The 12,168-nt window shown below is 45.8% G+C and overlaps 2 protein-coding genes across 2 annotated transcripts; one reads left to right on the plus strand and one right to left on the minus strand.

Annotated features, from left to right (window-relative positions):
* Window positions 1–2,499: 2,499 nt before the first annotated feature.
* On the minus strand, window positions 2,500–7,390 carry LOC146966787 (neutral cholesterol ester hydrolase 1-like). Its single transcript, XM_085763280.1, has 5 exons — window positions 7,141–7,390; window positions 5,786–6,008; window positions 5,494–5,563; window positions 4,920–5,091; window positions 2,500–4,357 (listed from the first exon to the last, which is right to left on the minus strand). The coding sequence occupies exons 1-5, from the start codon at window positions 7,273–7,275 to the stop codon at window positions 3,737–3,739; spliced, it is 1,221 nt and encodes a 406-aa protein (XP_085619406.1). The 5' UTR covers window positions 7,276–7,390; the 3' UTR covers window positions 2,500–3,736.
* A 1,646-nt stretch (window positions 7,391–9,036) lies between these two features.
* On the plus strand, window positions 9,037–11,909 carry LOC146966788 (uncharacterized). The gene is made up of 13 exons (XM_085763512.1): window positions 9,037–9,118; window positions 9,196–9,242; window positions 9,308–9,363; window positions 9,455–9,508; window positions 9,554–9,640; window positions 9,737–9,784; window positions 9,908–9,988; window positions 10,055–10,171; window positions 10,205–10,306; window positions 10,589–10,636; window positions 10,715–10,765; window positions 10,826–11,236; window positions 11,402–11,909. The coding sequence occupies exons 1-13, from the start codon at window positions 9,102–9,104 to the stop codon at window positions 11,885–11,887; spliced, it is 1,605 nt and encodes a 534-aa protein (XP_085619638.1). The 5' UTR covers window positions 9,037–9,101; the 3' UTR covers window positions 11,888–11,909.
* The last annotated feature ends 259 nt before the right edge of the window (window positions 11,910–12,168 follow it).

Below are 12,168 nucleotides of genomic sequence, written 5' to 3' on the forward strand. Positions count from 1 at the left end.
GAATTATTTTTAATAATTAATAATAATAAAAATTATTAATAATAAAAAATAAAGAGTTTAAAGGTTTAATTGTCAATACATGATACCACCACAACTCATCTAAAATAAGTGAATTATAATTTACTAACACTGTTTGAAATAAATAACAATAGCAAAACATTATGTTTACTGTTTTAGCATTTTTAAATGATTCCATGATTGAAAAATACAACTCATTAAACAAAAATTAGATCATAAATTAGAATTTTAACATTTACAGCATTTCAATTTTCCTCTGTCACACTCTCAATCACGTATTTATTAGTTTATTATGAGGAATTTAATAGTTGTGAGTCACTGATACAGCTGAGCTATAAATCACCAAAAAGATGCATCTGGTGCCATTTAGGAGGTCAAAGCATGACGTGAAAGAACTGTCTGAACGGTCAGGTTACATAAAAACACTAGAGAGAGAACAACATGTTGAACAGGTGGTCATTTTCTCTCGTCATTATTACAGAGCATTTTTAGTTGTGTTCACTACACTGGCATCAAACCTGAACAAGAGTTAGAAAGCCACACATCATCTGTATGAGTGAAATAAATAATGTTAACAGGAAATCCTGCTTACGGTGATGTATGTTCAGATGTTATCAGTTGAGTCAATGTCATGCGAATTCACATTCAAATGTTTTACAGATAACTATGGCTGCAACTCTTTTTTTTTCAACAAAAACATTTATAAACATGTCAATCTGCTGATGGAGATCATGTGATATGACCAACAACTCCAGAACAGCTGTTAATGGACCTTGTGGTGACTTTTGTTATTGATTCATTTGGAAATGGTAGGAAATACTGTAAAACTATGCTTACTTTGTCTTAACTGTAAACATATAAACTATATATAAGAACACATTATTATGTAATAATAAAAGTTTATTCATGTATTTGTCAACAAGAAGCTCTATAAAAATCACACTTAAAATATATTTTCATTGGAGAGTTTATAATAACAGACAAATACTTTACATTACTGTATTATTCATTTAAAATCCCATCACATGGCTTCTTACAGCTGCATTGTACTGTGTAATAAAGCATTTATTAGAGAGGATTGAAATAACACGTGTCTCTGCAGATGTTGAATAATATTTCAGTTTCACATGCAAATATACATATCAGCATCGTTAACAAAATATATCATTAATACATAAGATCTGATGTTCTTCTTTGACACAGGTTTTATGGGTGTATATATATCTATATTAGCACAAGGTCACATAAACTAGAACTTTTCCATGTTTGACCGATCTGAGACAAAATAAACTGTCCAGTTTTTTGTTCCAGTGTCAAATCAAATATAGAAAATTTCCGTTACAAGTTTGACGACCTTGGACCAGCAGAGCTCTGCAGGTGCAGCAACAGATCGCCTGCAGAGGAATCACAGCAAAAACACACAGTCCAGGAATGTCATGGCTTTCAAACACCAAAGCATGTGCAAACAAAAAAAATCCCCCTTGCAAAACACACACAGACTCACACACATTCACAATACATATACAGTACATTATGAAAAAAAATGAAAAGCAAGAAATATTGCGATCCTGCTCCCCACATACCACTAGATTTGTCACAGCAGCCAATAAAACAGCTACTTTATAGGCTTTATTAGCACTGTAGGACATCTGGGGCCAGTTTGGTGTATTTGCTTGGCTGAAACAACCTGTGGCACGACCCTACTTATATTAAAACCTTATTTATACAATATAAAACTATTTAATGCATTATTCCATATAAAGCATTAACATTACAGCACTTAGAAACATTCAAAAGTCTTTCTCCAAGGTCCAAATCCATCCATCAGATTTAAAAACAACATTTTTTTTACTACATGCATATAAAACATGGTCACTTTTTTAAATATAAAGTGTGCCAATGTGTGCACGAGGAATTTGCATCACTCATAGAATTCCACATGTTGTGAAGGAGCCGTCCGGAGTGACTTCCCTTTGAGAAAGAGAAGACAACTGCAGCCTCCTGATAGTCAGCGTTACAGATTCGACATTTCTAGTGAATAATAGTGAAGCCCAGTGACGACCACATTCAGCTCAGTGTTTTTTTTGCTGCGCGCTTGGCTCAGTGTGTTTCAGGCCCGGAGCCAAAACCCAGTCTGTGTCTAACGCTGGCTGTCGTCGGCTCATTACATTCGCTTTGGGCCAGTTTTTTTTTTTTTTGGGGAGGAGGGAAACATGATAGTCCATTAGGGATGCTCCGTCCCTGGTGGTGATACAGTAATTCACGCATATATTTCACAGCTATCATCATCATCGTCATCATCATCATTGCATTGGCCCTGCACTACAGTGGTCATCAGAGGGTGAAGTTACAGAGAGTGAAGGATGCTTTCAAACATACATTATTGCACAATCCAGTGAGTGTACACAGCTGCGAACTCTGGCATACTTTTACCACACACACACACACAAACACACAGTGACGCTGATTGGCCTGTTTTGAGTGTGTGTGAGACTGTTTCAGTGTCTCAGTGCATCATAAAAGAATAAAAGCTGGAGATCATTTCTGTGAGGGGCTCTGAGCTCTGACACGAGGCAGAGCACGAGCTTGTTAGGTAGTAAGTTATCAGTTCCTGCTTTTTACATCAAGATACCTTTCCTGTTTACACGACAAGACCTGTCTGAACTTGGACTTAATTAGCTTCCCCAGATCCAAAAGTTATCAGATGCTCAGAGAAGAGCTCTAATCATAGAAAATAACTGGTGAGAAAATGTAATTTAAATGTTAATTATTACTAATAAGGTAGTTATTTAAAAATTACACTGTAAAACTATGAAGTAACTAAATTAAAACCTACACACATATTTTTGTATTACCAATATTGTAGATAAACATTTCCAGAGTTTATTATATCCAGAATAAATAACCAAATAAAAAACAACCACATATGAACTGTGGCCGCTAAATTCCTGCTTGTAAAACACAGTATAACTGACTATTCCTCTGATGAAGGTGTTTGATATAAGTTCTATAGATTTGATAATAACACAAATGTGAATACACAAAAGTATATTTCCAGATTCAATCAAGGTATTTGTGTGTTTTTCTGCCTTTGTCTTTGGTTGATAGTGATTGAAAACATTTTGGTTCCAATTTTGGTCCATTTAACTGAGGATCTACACCAGTCTGGTACACTTCATCCTCAGAAGTTACAGCACTAACACAACAATGCAAATACGCACATGAACAATAAGGATGTAACGTAAAGTCAGGAATAGACTCAACAGTGACACATGTTGATGAGAGACTAAAAGATCTCGTCACCTCTGTTTCGACAGATGTGATCTACACTGACCTCCTTGTTCTGTTGTTTCCGCTTTGTGCTAAACTGAAAGTTTTTTGTTAGATTTTCCCTGTTTGGTTTGGTCCTGATTAGTGGCTGTAATTTGAATGAGTACTGTATGTGAACATCAGTGCAGCTACTTGTCTCCACGCACATGATGGTTAAAAAGCAATTATATTCTGATCTTTGGAATTTTACCTGTTGGTGATACAGTATTTCCATGTTTTTAAAGATGGAGACGCTGCGTTGTAGCAGCCGGTGTCACATCTTAGTTACAAGTCTGATATTTTAGCCTACACACACACATTATATTTGTTAAAACCAGGGATGGATCTCCTCCTTCTGTCTGTGGATCCAACCAGGAGCTCTCTACTGATCCTGGAGCAGTGCGACTGTCTACACGTTCTGGTCCAGCCAGTGGATGAAGTTGTTCATGCTCCTCTGTCCGACGCTGGACATCATCGGCAGGAACGCAAACACCATGCAGCCGTGGAAGCCGTCCTCGTAGTGATCGCTGGTCACCGTGACTCCGGCGTCCTGCAGCCGCTTCACGTACATGAGCCCGTCGTCCCTCAGCACGTCAAACTCGCAGGTCATCACGTAAGCTTTAGGCGTCCTACTCAGAATGCCCTGCCCCGCCAGAAGGGGCGCCGCCCTCACGTCCACCAGCGCCGGCACCTCCCCCACCACCCCCGGTGATCCTGTTTCTTTGAGAACTGGCCGGAAGTGCTTCTTGCGCTCACCTGGGAGTAAAGAGGTCCAGTCCAGTCTGGAGCGGGCGTCGGCGCTGATGGCCGGCTGGTCCAGGGAGCTGTGGTTGTTGGCGAGCAGGAGGGGCTCCAGGGAGGAGTTGGCACCCAGGTACTGCAGCCAGAAACGAGCCATGTAGGGCCTGTAGAGGATAGGCACGGCCTGGTTCTGCTGGTAGGACGGGGTGTAGAAATCAAGAGCCTGCAGCACCGGGTAGACTAACGCCTGGGCCTTGAACCTGACGGTCAGAGTGTCGTCTGAGCTAAACTGTGGAGACAGGTGGAGGTCAGATCACAAATCAGCTGCTGTTATGTTATTATGCAATACCATGTTATTTTATGATGCTAATGCTATATTATGTTATGCTACACTATGCTATGATGCTATGCTATGTTATGCTATGTCATGTTATTATGTTATTCTATGCTATGTTATGTTATGATGCTATGCTATGCTATGTTATGCTATGTTATGATGCTATGCTATGTTATGTTATTATGTTATATGCTATGTTATGATGCTATGTTATTATGTTATTCTATGCTATGTTATGTTATGATGCTATGCTATGTTATGTTATGCTATGTTATGATGTTACGCTACGCCATGCTATGTTATGTTATGTTATGCTATGTTATGTTATGCTATGCTATGCTATGCTATGCTATGCTATGCTATGTTATGTTATGTTATGTTATGTTATGTTATGTTATGTTATGTTATGTTATGTTATGTTATGTTATGTTATGATGCTATGCTATGCTATGGCTCATAGACTTGTATTAATATGAGATACAGCTATCATGAGATGTGTGTTTGTTTCATTCACCTCCTGAGCCACAGCAGCAGCCAGGTTCCCTCCTGCACTGTCCCCAGAGACACACGTCCTCTGTGGGTCGATGCTGTAGCGCTCCAAGACCTGAGGGGACAGGAAGGCCCGAGACGCTGCTAACGCATCGTGGTACTGGTCCGGGAACACTGCCTCTGGAGCGAGACGATAACTATAGCAAGAAGACATCATAGAAAGACAACATTACCCTGCAGTCGTGACAGTAGTGTTGTGTTGATGCCAACATTTAGCTGATGAATTGATACACTGACAGAAAATTAATCGCAAATTCTGATTATCAATGAATCCCTGGAGTAATGAATTCATTCTCTGCTTCGAGCTTCTGTTAGGGAATATTTAATTGTATTTTTTACTGTTTTATTAAATTCAACTTGAAATATTGATTGAGTATTGAAAAAGTAATTGATGGGGAAAATGATTTTGAGTTGCAGCCCATCTTATTTGACTGGAAGTGACACAAGAGCATCAGTTTAGATTCTGTGAAAACTTCAGCTTCAGTCTAAATGTTCTTTCCTCCAGATGAATACGTTTGTTTTAATAGGACAGAACTCACTCTACAGACATCACCACAGCGTCCAGATCCTCCGCCATCTTCCTGCAGAGACGGTCATAGGAGCGCATTCCTGGGGAGCAAATGCAGTCAGTGTGAGGGAATCTGATGTCCACTGATGTCCACTTTTGTTATCTATTATCTAATCTCTTACTCAGTTGTCTATAACATTATTTAAATATGTAAGAGGAAAAGTGTAGGTTAAATATATTCAGCTCATATTTCAGTTCTCAACTGAAACAACATTTACACAGGAATCCAGTAAAAGTTAACAGTCCAGTTTCTCTGCACTCACTGCCACTGCCGAGGGCCCAGCCTCCTCCGTGGAAATATATGATTCCCCTTTTGAGACCTTTCCCGCCCTTCGGCTGGAAGACCCTGGTGGGCACGCCGCCCAGATCGAAGTCGGTCACGTGCACGGCGGGGCAGGAGCGAGCGTCGATCACCTCCACCCAGGACACCACATGGTTCAGCAGGTGGACACGGTGGCACACGCCGAGCGAGTGAGCCACATCACTCTGGAAATATGAACACAAACACACACATGAACCAGCTGAGAAGACACAGCTCTGACTCCTGAACCCTCTGAACTTGTACGACTTGTATGTTAATATTTCGCAAACTGACAGTTAAAGTAGAACACTCAATCACTGCCATTGTGATGATAAAAAACAAGGGGGAGGAAGGTAGAAAAGAAACCAGTCAAACCATACAGTGGGCTAAGACCCAGCAGGGTGTGAAAGTGTGTGTATAAACTTGTTGCGCTGCATTGGTGAATTAGTTTATAAGCTGTAGGCGTGTGAACTGCCAGAGCGAGCTTTAGAGCAGCTTATGGTAAATCTAACATGTTATATAGCTCTGTCCTAAGAGCACAAGGCCAATGCCACCTATCACACAGGTGCAGGTTAAAGGGCGCTCGGTGGCAGGGTCAAAGGTCATTCTTGTGTCCTATACCGGCTACCTTCTTTAATTAAAGGTGCTTCACTATATTCTCTTTTCTTCATCTGCTTTATTCTCTTGTGTGGTAAAAAAAAATTGTATCTATCTCTTCAACTCAACAACTAGCTTATAATGATTGTAAGTACAGTAAGGTATTATGTAGTGTTCAATACTGATTCTACTATAGTACTATAACCTGTGTGTCATATAACATACAGATAACATACAGCAGTATAGTCAGGTCTACTCATGTCTGTTCTTGTATGGTTTATATAATATTGACAAATAGTATTGTATTCTGTGGGATGTTCATTAAATAATGTACAATATATCAAAGGACAGTAAATTTTAAACTGCAGTCAAGTATAGTAGAAGTAGCAGTATAGTACAGTATAGCCTACATATAGAACAACAGACTGTAGAGTAAAGCATTTTATTGTCTTCAAGTACATTACACAGTGACTCACCATGTTCTGTGTCTTGTTTCATCTAGTTATCTGCAGTAGATTATATGTTGACAGGAAAGTCTTTCTCCTGTTTTCCATAATACATAGGATGATATTCTGCAGCATGTCTCTGATATTATGAACTGATTACAGTGTGTTGTTCCAGTGTTGTCTGTCTCTGACCCTCACAGCTCCGTGTCCCCCCTCTCTCCCATCAACCTGTCCACCTCTGCTCTCCTGTCCCCCCTGCATCCCTCGGACTCACCGCCTGCATGAAGCTCCGGAACAGCGCGTCCAGCAGCATCAGCTTCCACGGTTCGCTCACGCCGCTCGGCAGCGGCAGGTAGACGTAGTAGGCGGCCGCCGACAGCAGCACGGCCCCGGCCAAACGGAGCCTCATCGCGGCGGACTGTACCTGCCTGGTTCTCACCGTTCATAACCCTCCCACAGGTCCCGGGCGGTCGGTGGCTCCGCGAGGGATCGACGAAACGCGGATGAATGACCCCGATTTCAAAATAAAAGCCGACTGTTGCGTTCTGGGTCGGTTTCACAACGGTGCTGGCGAAGGACCAACGGGCACCAGTACTCTTATTTTGAAAATTCAATTCAGGAAGTAGAATAAGCCTTGCGTAATGTGATGGCTGATGGGAAATGTAGTCCTTTACATAACAACATCTCATAGCCGATTATCAGTGAGAATCATTATCTTTCGTGAAGGATGATCGTTTTAACATTTTACATACAAAAATGTGTTCGTGGGAAAATATCATTGGTGACCATTATGAAAGCTTAGCCTACGTTATTGGGCAGATGAAAGTATGACTATGCCTAAAACTTTATGTGAATCCAAATTTGAATATATGAGGATTAAAAAGGCAAAAAGTTACAGCAAAGCAACACACTTTAGCAATTCTGCTGTTCCCCGGTTACATACACAGCGGGGAACATAGAACCCTTGTGGAGAAAGTTCCCCAGCCCCATACAAAGTGGGGAACATAGGACCTGGGGACCATGGATGATCCTGGAAAAAAATAGATAGGCCTACTAACTCAAAATCAAATCAGAAGTTCCAGAAAGTGTGGGGTCCCTTCCTAAAAGCATTCAATACCCCGTGAAGGCTTGACCCTTGGGTGCAGCTTAACTAAACTGCACACTTCTTACTCACTCATAGCTCAGGCTTTGTGTAACAGTGCTCTGGCAAGGACAGAGAGGAGGGATTATTTTGTATGTTAGATTTTTTTTTTTTTTTACCTTCCTTTTCGCATTCTTGTACATCTTTTGCCACCCTCCATCTTAATTTCTACCCACTAACTTCATGTTTATTTGGGTACATTGATGCATGCTGTGATTGATATACTGTATGCCCATGCTCATTTCATAATGACTATTCAGCACTGCACTTTTTATATTGAGAAAACTTCAATAAAAAAAAGATCTTGGGGTCGCTGGGAGGCTGGAGCCAATCCTTGCTGGCATAGGGTGAGGAGGGGTTCACCCTGGACAGGTCACCAGTCTATCATAGGACTGACACGGAGACAAACAACACCCACACACTCATTTGGAGGTTCATATATTGCACATGTCTTTGGGTTCGCTCTGGGTTCTCTGTCTTCCTCCTATAGGCACAGGAAGAACATGCAAACTCAACCCAAAAAGGTTGGGACGTAATTGTACTAACCACAGTCCATCATGACACCCTCAAGGAAATATTGTGGTTTCCTTATTTAATATTCAGGTGTGCTGTCCATTGTCCAGTCAGCTCAGTGCCAAATGCTGAGCTGTCAATGAAGTGATGAGTTCACCTTATCCTGCTTTCCTTTAGATAGTTTCTAAACTAGTGGATGTTAGTGGATGAAATAACACAGTGATGAAGTTGACCAGATAGACCTACTTTTGCTCTCTCTTAGTTCAAATATCTCCTTAAGTTGGACTGAAAAGAGACTCACCCAACCACTTCACAACAGTCGTCTTCTCATTAGAGTTCATTGTTTAAATAAAATACTGAAATGCAGGCCAACTTTTCCTGGTTCATGCAGTGGACCCCTCCTGTCAGCTAAATGGCCACACCTGTCTTCAATTACCCACACCTGTCTTAAACAAGAGGGGGCAGTTTATTAAGAGCTCCTGTCGGACTTTTGTGACTTCTTGTTTTCAGTTCTGTGGTGTGGTAGGAGCTGGTAGAAGTGAGATTGTTGCTTCACTGGCCTACAACCTGTGTTTAAAACCATGGGGGCTCTCTTGGGGTAAGCTTGATATATTTGTTCAACTGTACAACTCATTAGGCTAAAGAAATGTAGTCTAATGAGGGTTTCCTCTCCAGATGGTTACTGCTCTCTTTGCTGGCTGTAGGGAGACATCAAGCAAATGGTAAGTTTGGTTAAGTGGAACTAATTAATTGGTTTGTATGCATGAACTAAAATGTTTGCTTTCAGCTTACAGTGTTGGATCTGTTGAGAAGCATGGCGATTCAAACCCAAATACAAATGAGGTAAGAATCTGTAGACACACAACCAAAATTTCAGCTGAATCACAGGAACTCAAGGACCTGTACCAGAAAGTACATATCTTGTTCTAATCAGCTGCAGGTGCCCCAGCAGCCTGGCTACCCACCACAGCAGCCCCAGGTGCCCCAGGTGCCCCAGGTGCCCCAGCAGCCTGGATACCCACCACAGCCCCAGCAGCCGGATTATCCACCCCAGCTCCCGCAGGTGACCAAATTGCCAGCACAGCCCCAGCAGCCTGGCTACCCGCCCCAGCAGCCACAGGTGCTGCAGGTGCCCCAGCAGTCTGTCCAGGTGCCCCAGCAGCCACAGGTGCCACACCAGTCTGACCAGGTGCCCCAGCAGCTCCAGGTGCCGCAGGTGCCCCAGCAGCCTGGCTACCCACCCCAACAGCCCCAGCAGCCACAGGTGCCCCAGCAGCCCCAGCAGCCCCCACAACCAACGCAGCAGGTGCCCCAGCAGCCTAGTTACCCACCCCAACAGCCCCAGCAGCCACAGGTGCCCCAGCAGCCCCCACAACCAACGCAGCAGGTGCCCCAGCAGCCTAGTTACCCACCCCAGCAGCCCCCACAGCAGCTACAGGTGCCCCAGCAGCCCCCACAGCAGCCACAGGTGCCCCACCAGTCTGACTACCTGCCCAAGCAGCCCCCACAGCCAAAGCAACCGCAGGTGCCCCAGCAGCCACAGCCTGGCTACCCGCCCCAGCAGCCTGCCTACCCGCCCCAGCAGCCCCCACAGCAGCCGCAGGTGCCCCAGCAGCCACAGCCTGGCTACCCACCCCAGCAGCCCCCACGGGTGCCCCACCTGCCTGGCTACCCACCCCAGCAGCCCCCACGGGTGCCCCAGCAGCCTGGCTACCCGCCCCAGCAGCCCCCACAGCAGCCGCAGGTGCCCCAGCAGCCTGGCTACCCACCCCAGCAGCCCCCACGGGTGCCCCACCAGCCTGGCTACCCGCCCCAGCAGACCCCACAGCAGCCGCAGGTGCCCCAGCAGCCACAGCCTGGCTACCCACCCCAGCAGCCCCCACGGGTGCCCCACCAGCCTGGCTACCCGCCCCAGCAGCCCCCACGGGTGCCCCACCAGCCTGGCTACCCGCCCCAGCAGACCCCACAGCAGCCGCAGGTGCCCCAGCAGCCACAGCCTGGCTACCCGCCCCAGCAGCCCCCACGGGTGCCCCACCAGCCTGGCTACCCGCCCCAGCAGCCCCCACAGCAGCTGCAAGTGCCCCAGCAGCCTGGCTACCCACCCCAGCAGCCGCAAGTGCCCCAGCAGCCGCAAGTGCTCCAGCAGCAGCAGCCGCAAGTGCAGCAGCAGCCACAGCCTGGCTACCCGCCCCAGCAGCCCCCACGGGTGCCCCACCAGCCTGGCTACCCACCCCAGCAGCCGCAAGTGCCCCAGCAGCCACAGCCTGGCTACCCGCCCCAGCAGCCCCCACGGGTGCCCCACCAGCCTGGCTACCCACCCCAGCAGCCGCAGGTGCCCCAGCAGCCACAGGTGCCCAAGCATTCTGGATATCTGCCCCAACAACCACAGCAGCCCCAAGTTCCCCAGAAGCCCACAGAGTCTAAGCAGCCACAGCCTCCCCAACAACCACAGATGCACCAGCAGTTCCTCCATTGGCTTTTGCAGCAGCAGGTTATACAGTTGCCTAGTTACCCACCCCAACAAACACGGACACCTCAGCTGCCTACACCGCCACAGACGGGACTACCTCAGGAGCCAAGCTACCCACCCCAGCCGCCCCAGCAGTTGCAGTTTCCCCAACAGCCTACGCAGCCACAAGTAATGCCACAGATTCCCAAGCAGCCTGGCTTCCTGTCCCAGCAACCTTCAGCGCAATGGTTACCTCAGCAGCCACAAGTACCCCAGCAGCCTAAACGACCACACATACCCCAGATGCCCCCACAGCCTAAGCAGCCACATGTTCCCCAGCAGCCTGGTTACCCCCCTCAGATGGCTCCACAGGTAACCCCACAACTGCAGGTACCCCAGCAGCCTGGTTACCCCCCTCAGATGGCTCCACAGGTACCTCAGCAGCCTAGCTACCCACCCCAGCAGCCACAGGTGCACCAGAAGCCCAAACTGCCACAAGTACCTCTGGATCCTGTCTACTCACCCAAGCTGGCCCACCCACCACCATTTCCCCAGTGGCATATGCTGCCTGGCTACCTGCCCCAGCAGTCCCACCAGCTACCAGTACCTAAGCAGCCTCGGGTACCCCCACAACCCGAGGCACCTCAGCAGCAAGGTTACGGGAACCAGCAGTCTGGCTACCCACCCAAGCAGCCCCAGGTTTCACCACAGCTGCCCCAGCAGCCTGGCTACAAGCCCCAACAGTCCAAGAGACCCCAGGTGCCTCGGGTGCCTAGCCACCCACCCAAGCGTCACCATCTGGCTATCAGACTACCTAAGCAGCCTAGTTATGTGCTCAAGATGCCTCAGATGATGCGCTACATTCCTAGGCAGACCCAACTTAAACATCGCTTCTCGCAGCGGCTGCAGAGACCATAGTTTCTTGGTTTTGTAATCTGTTCTGTTTTCGAGCATCAACCATCACCAAAGAGCTGCTTTAAATAAAGCAATTGTGCTGAAATAAACCATGTCTTAACATTGTTTGACTATACAAAGCAATCACACCTAAAATTAATTTCAGTTTGATTTTAAGATGCAGCGTCATGATCCTTATATCGACTGAATCAACTAGTGCTGATTTCATACTCTGTTGTTGTAACCCTAGTAATTTGCCATGCTTTTAAAATGCATGCAGGTATAACTAGAAAAAATGGTTTACA

The sequence above is a fragment of the Trachurus japonicus genome, chromosome 20, assembly GCF_045865225.1.
Source record: "Trachurus japonicus isolate A0001 chromosome 20, Traja_1.0".
Lineage (NCBI taxonomy): Eukaryota > Metazoa > Chordata > Actinopteri > Carangiformes > Carangidae > Trachurus > Trachurus japonicus.